This window comes from Rhyacophila brunnea, unplaced genomic scaffold, assembly GCF_057557595.1.
Source record: "Rhyacophila brunnea isolate RB1 unplaced genomic scaffold, BYU_Rbru_1.0 scaffold_4, whole genome shotgun sequence".
Lineage (NCBI taxonomy): Eukaryota > Metazoa > Arthropoda > Insecta > Trichoptera > Rhyacophilidae > Rhyacophila > Rhyacophila brunnea.
The window spans coordinates 31,386,091-31,392,090 of record NW_028233068.1 but is presented as its reverse complement, the minus strand read 5'-3'; the positions used below and the strand labels follow the sequence as shown (position 1 = coordinate 31,392,090).

The 6,000-nt window shown below is 33.0% G+C and overlaps 1 protein-coding gene across 1 annotated transcript; it reads left to right on the top strand.

Moving 5' to 3' along the window:
- Positions 1-5,977, top strand: LOC147067258 (uncharacterized). Its single transcript, XM_085954126.1, has 3 exons — positions 1-209; positions 1,651-2,397; positions 4,316-5,977. The coding sequence occupies exons 1-3, from the start codon at positions 99-101 to the stop codon at positions 4,874-4,876; spliced, it is 1,419 nt and encodes a 472-aa protein (XP_085810252.1). The 5' UTR covers positions 1-98; the 3' UTR covers positions 4,877-5,977.
- The last annotated feature ends 23 nt before the right edge of the window (positions 5,978-6,000 follow it).

Genomic DNA, 6,000 nt, shown 5'->3' with positions numbered 1-6,000 from the left:
GTTCGGCTCCGGCGGCTAATCGGCTATGAATGAAAGTAAAGGCAGCTGCAATACAATTTTATTATTACTGTCATTACTGATTATTTTCACTCACTACTATGGATGATCGAAAAATTTGCAGACTATGCTTGGGTGATGGCGCCCATTATAATCTTTTTCAAGAGGATTCAAAAGTTGTCAGTAAAATACAAATATGCTGTATGTTAGAGGTTAGCCAGAAATTTGTATTGTAAACAATATCCACTCCATAGATGAATGCAAACTATTTTTTTATTATGTGCAATATTATTCTTCTAAGATGAAATTTCATCTGGGGATTGACAAAATCAATTATACAAACCCCATTCATGTTGTGGTATGTGTCGATGACTATTTGAAATGGCCTGCATCTTTTTTCTCTTACAAATCATTTGATTACAATTATTGCGAATGAAGTTATTACCAAATAATCAGAAATTTATGTCACTCAATGATGTCTTTGAGGCCAGTAGTGATCAGTTGTCAAAACAAATAAATTGATGGATGTTTACATTTTTATTTGTATTTATTCCTGCATTTTGGACATAATGCTGTCATTCTAGGTTGAAGGTATGTCGACAAATTACATCATAATACCTGTAATTCGTATGATTTTACCTTGATTATGATGATAATGATATATTAAACCATCATAAAATAGATATATCTTGGCAAATAATACTGAATGCAAAATGTCAATTGCAAAGTCCAATGAAAATTTTGTTGAATACCTATATCACTATATAATGTTATTTATTAACCCCTTTATTCTCAAACAATTTTATCTATACAGGTATGCGAAAACTCTCGTTTTTTGCAAAAAAAATCATTAGTTTATTTGAAATTAATTATTTTGTATGGTATGTTTGAAAATTTTGAAACTTTTTTGTGCATTTTTTTATTTAGAAAAATAAATCCGATATATAAATTCGATTTCAAAGTCTTGGACTGGATAAATCGGCCTGTGGGAATTCTCTACGTATACATCATACATATTGATAAAGTAATAATAATTGTGTGCATTTTTTAAATATTGTAAATCTCACGTAACGGATTAATAAGATAGAAATGTGAAAGCCAGACACCATAGACTTTGAAGCCAGCTTTGGTGTATTACTTGATGTCAGTCTGGCTATAAGCCGCAATAAATGCAAAGCCCATCAATTGTTCTCAAACAAATTTTTTTGATCATATCCGATCCTCAGAAGATGATAATATGCGCCTCCATGGGGTGGAGGTTTGTATTAAAAGGTTTTTTTTTTGTTTTTGCGAGAAATGGATGTTAGCCACTTGCTTTACCCATTAGGTCCATACTCTGATTCCAAACACAAATCGAAACACAATATGTGTATTTGCCAGACCCAGGATTCGAACCTAGGACCCACAATTGCCTATAAATATTACTATTATTTAATGTGCGTTTTGTTTACGTGACAAATATTGTGATACAGATGTACTTAATTGTTGAAAATAACATTCTTAAACACATGTTTAAGTTTATCCTGTATTCCTTGTTATACTGAAGAATCATGCATAAGAAGTAAACCACTTCCCTTATTTTTGTGTTTCCTGATTAATGTGTTACATTTCTTACAAGGGTGAGAAATCTTTCAAATTTTGATTTGATTTCAGGTACAGGCAAGTGATGGATTGCCTGATCACATATGCTCAGAATGCGTTAAAATTTTGGACATTGCCGCAAATTTCAGAATCCAATGCCAGGAGAATGATAAAATCTTAAGGAACAACCTGCATCTTCACAACTCTTGGCAAAGTATATCAAAAAAATCTGACATTTCCGATGATCTAAAGGAAGAGTGTGATCCTTATAATGATGTTGATAATTTTATGAGTCCTCAGTCGAGCGATGAGGATTACAAATCTAATGTGCATGACGGCGATGGCGGAGAGCCACCGCTAGACGCGCACGCACACAAAACACGCAGCAAGAAAAGAAAAAAATCTAAAAAACTAAAAAGAGACGTTAAAGAGAAAATAAAAAAGAATAAGAAGACAAAAACACATTTAGAAAAGATTATCAAAATCAAAAAAGAAAAAACCCCATTTGATAACAGTTGTTTGTGCACTATTTGCGGACAAGTGTTTTCAAAGAGGTCCGCATTTCATTCCCACTTGAGAGTTCACAAAAAAGAATCTTTTCTATGTAATGAATGTATGAAATCTTTTAATTGTAAAAGGAATCTTGTCGAGCATTTGAATACACATTTTGGAGTAAAGAATATCCCTTGCAGTATCTGCGGAAGATTGTTTCTGACTAGATCACACGCTGTCAAGCATTTAAATAGAGTTCACAAAAGACTGAGCGTTGTCAAATGTAATGTTTGCTTCAAGGACCTCGCAGATAATGCTACATTAAAGGTAAAGAAGTGGATTCTAATTTGGATATCTTATAATTATACAATACCAAATATAGTTTTATATGTTTACAGATTCAATCCTAGAATAATATTGTTATGAGTATAAGGTGTAATATATTGTTATTTGTTTGTAGTTCTGATGTTAATCTAAATATTGTATTGATCATTGCTAATCAAGGTGAATCAATCTTTTCTATTGGGAAACGGATGTTGGTTGTTTATGGCAATATTTGGGATATAACTTGACACATCTATACTTATATATTATTATTTTTAACCCAACAATAAATAGGCCATGAGACCCAATCTCAGTAGTGTAATTAGTAATAGAAGTGAAAAATCACAAACACCCAGGCTTTGAGAACATCACCTAAACATATTGTGACATCACCGGGAATCGAGCCCGGAGCCACCGGATGAAAGGCCAGCGCCTTACACACTGGACTACGAGAACCGTTATTATGAAACTAGTTTCTTGATTATGAAAAATATATTTTATGCCGAAAATTGATAGACATAATCATAAAGTAATTATTGTAAGTGTGATAATTGGCATGGTTATCTGGGCATAACGTCCACGATGGCTGAACGGTAATGTGTCAGCTTATAATGTTGTGGGTCTCAGGTCTGGAAAATTCACATGTTATTTTTCAATGTGTATTTGGACCCTAGAGGCCCAATGACAGTAGTGTAGTTTAATAGTAGTTTATTTAGTAATAGAAGTGAAACAATCACAAACACCCAGGCTTTAAGAAAATCTCATAAATATATTGTATCCTCACCGGGCATCGGAGCTCCTGGATGAAAGGCCAGCGCCTTACACATTGCAACACGAAATCTGCAATATGGACCTAATAGGTTGAGCAAGTGAGTAACATCCATTTCTCGTAAAACCAAAAATTTATATAACCTCCACCAATGTTCCCTGTAAGGTGTGCGCGCGCACACCTACCAAAATGTGTCCACACACATGTTTTCATCCCCCGCACAGTCCTCACACAAAAATATTGTAAAAGATAGTTTCCTTTGCCAGATTTTAGTTTTGCTCGAATGCACGAAACTATCACATGCCCAATTCTTTGACTCATAGAAATATCAAAAAAGATAGGATGTGATATTTCAAATGCGATCATTAAGAAGAAATCCTGTGATAAATTTAAATTGGAATGGTTCTCTGAAATCGTCGAAACAGAAATGCCATCTTCAATGCATTCGCAAAAAGTAAGAATTGATGATATATTTATTTATTCGGAAACAGATGATTGAGTCAAATGCATCATATGCTCCGTAGCAAATATACAAGAAGAATTCAGGTCTGGAAAGAAATGGATTGAATGAAGGTTGTATATTTTAAAAAGGCATTTAAGTAAAAAATTAATACTTTTATGCTTTCTGTACAAGATATTCACAATCATGTATCTAAACACACAGATATTCCCGAAAGCTGGCGAAGTAAAAATTACATATGCGTTCGAATTAGTCGAATGCATTGCAGTCATTAAAAATGATTTTTTGACGAATTACGGAAGTCTCGGTTTCATACATTAATTTTTGATGAAAGTACGGATATACGAGCAACACGTATCTTTGCAAAAAATGCAAATTTTGTACGTCAAATATCGATATGGGATAAATAATTACAAGATTATTTTTCGTTGTTAGTGTTATTATTTTATAAAATCACTGAAATTAATAAATACTTTAAAAATATAAGTTTTTATACGGGTTACCGCACACACAATAGAAAAATTAGAGGGGACGTTGACCTCCGAGGCAACGAGGCCCACAAGTTTTCTTGGGATCGAACACGGTGATGTAATGTGACTTTAAATTCTATGTCTTTCATATTCAATGTATTTTGTATACCTAATTCTTATATTTGTACATATATATATTATGATCTTTTATTTTTATTGCAGAATCACATGAAATCGCATACAGGAGAAATGGAGTTTGAATGTGAAATCTGCAAACGTCCTTTTACATTCAAGTCGAGCTTAAAACTTCACATGCGAACGCATACAGGCGAAAAACCCTATTCATGTAAATTCTGCGGTAAGAGATATGCCGCTTTGAAAACATTAATAGACCACGAGATGCTGCACACTGGAGAAACGCCGTACTCATGTCCCGTTTGCTTCAAAGGCTTCGCACAACTCTCCAACATGAAGAGCCATTTCAAATACAATCATAAAGATGATCTATTGAGTAATTATCCTTCCTACAAAAAAAGACACAGGGACCGGTTAAAAAATGAAGCCGAAAACGGTACATCGATATCGAACCTGTACGAAAATGACAAGACTGCTTCCCCACCGATTGGAGTCGTGACTGAAAGTGTTAATCAAAATCGAAATATTCCCCACAATATTATGGATGACCGGAAGCCCGGTGATAATAACCTTTCTGTCAACGGATATATCAATAGTACAATGCGTCTACCGATGCCAATCGAGTCAAGCCATGGTCACTATAGCTGAGTTAGCAGTTAAAAATTCAGATGTTATTTGATATCTACGAAATATCATATCATCTGTGGATAGATTAAGAGGAAACACATAAAGTCGTAAATTATTGCAATATTCTGGGACTATTTGCTATTGGTTATAGAAATGGTGTAGTATCACAAGGTCCCTCCCATTTTCGACAGTGACACATTGAGAGAAAGACGCTGGACGTTATTCTGTACCAAATTTTTTCAATACACAAACTTGATTTTGAAACTCTGCTTGCACTCGAAAACATTTCAATAAATATTTGCCTCAACATGATATGTAATAATAATAAAAAAACAGCAAAAACTTTAAATTTTGTTTACAAAAGATTTAAGAAACCATGTTATTATATTGTGTATTTGATGATGTACATTTTGGTTGCCACGAGTTAGATCATTTTGCAATGGGTGTATAGCTTTGATGATTTATATATCGTGAGGGGAGAAAACGTACATAGAGAATATCACTTTTTAAGGATATGATATATCCTTATTCCTATATGTATTCGTATTATATTATAATACGAATATACTGATATTGGTTATTGAGTATCTTTACTGAAATTTCTGTAATTATGTCTTATTTAAAGAGACATGCACCCTGCATACAGATGTGATGAAAAATCTTTTATTATGATTTCAATTTCTCTTACGATGAAATATCTATGAAGTCTTTCCTGTTTCATCTATCCCTATTGTGTCACTGCTCATTGGCTTACGATGAAAGGAGTGTTTGTGAGACTCAGCTGGACTGCCTATCTAATCCGTTATAATTTAGTGTAAAAATACAATTGCAAGTATACACGGAATGGCAACTATTTGTCGTGTTGTGGAGTAGTCTTAATATGCATAATTAATAATAAATAATAATAATTATAGATTATGAAAATTTACTTGAAGAAATAACATACACAATATATTTTTTTATACTAGGTATAACGTTATCTACCTCAAAAAAGTATCATCATTAAATATTTAAATTTAATGAACTTAGTTAATTAAGTAGGTACTGAAAAATTAAAGCAATAATAAATAAAGAATATTGTCATGGCACCATTGTATGCTGTAGATGTGGGGATTGCCCATAAATACTCAATAAAATATTATGTA

What these genes read in the sequence shown, in the direction of transcription:
- LOC147067258 (XM_085954126.1), top strand. Translation starts at nt 99, where the DNA reads ATGGATGATCGAAAAATTTGCAGACTATGCTTGGGTGATGGCGCCCAT. An exon ending in AAATATGCTGTATGTTAGAG is followed by an intron (nt 210 to 1,650) that starts GTTAGCCAGAAA and finishes ATTTGATTTCAG; the next exon opens with GTACAGGCAAGTGATGGATT. An exon ending in CAGATAATGCTACATTAAAG is followed by an intron (nt 2,398 to 4,315) that starts GTAAAGAAGTGG and finishes TTTTTATTGCAG; the next exon opens with AATCACATGAAATCGCATAC.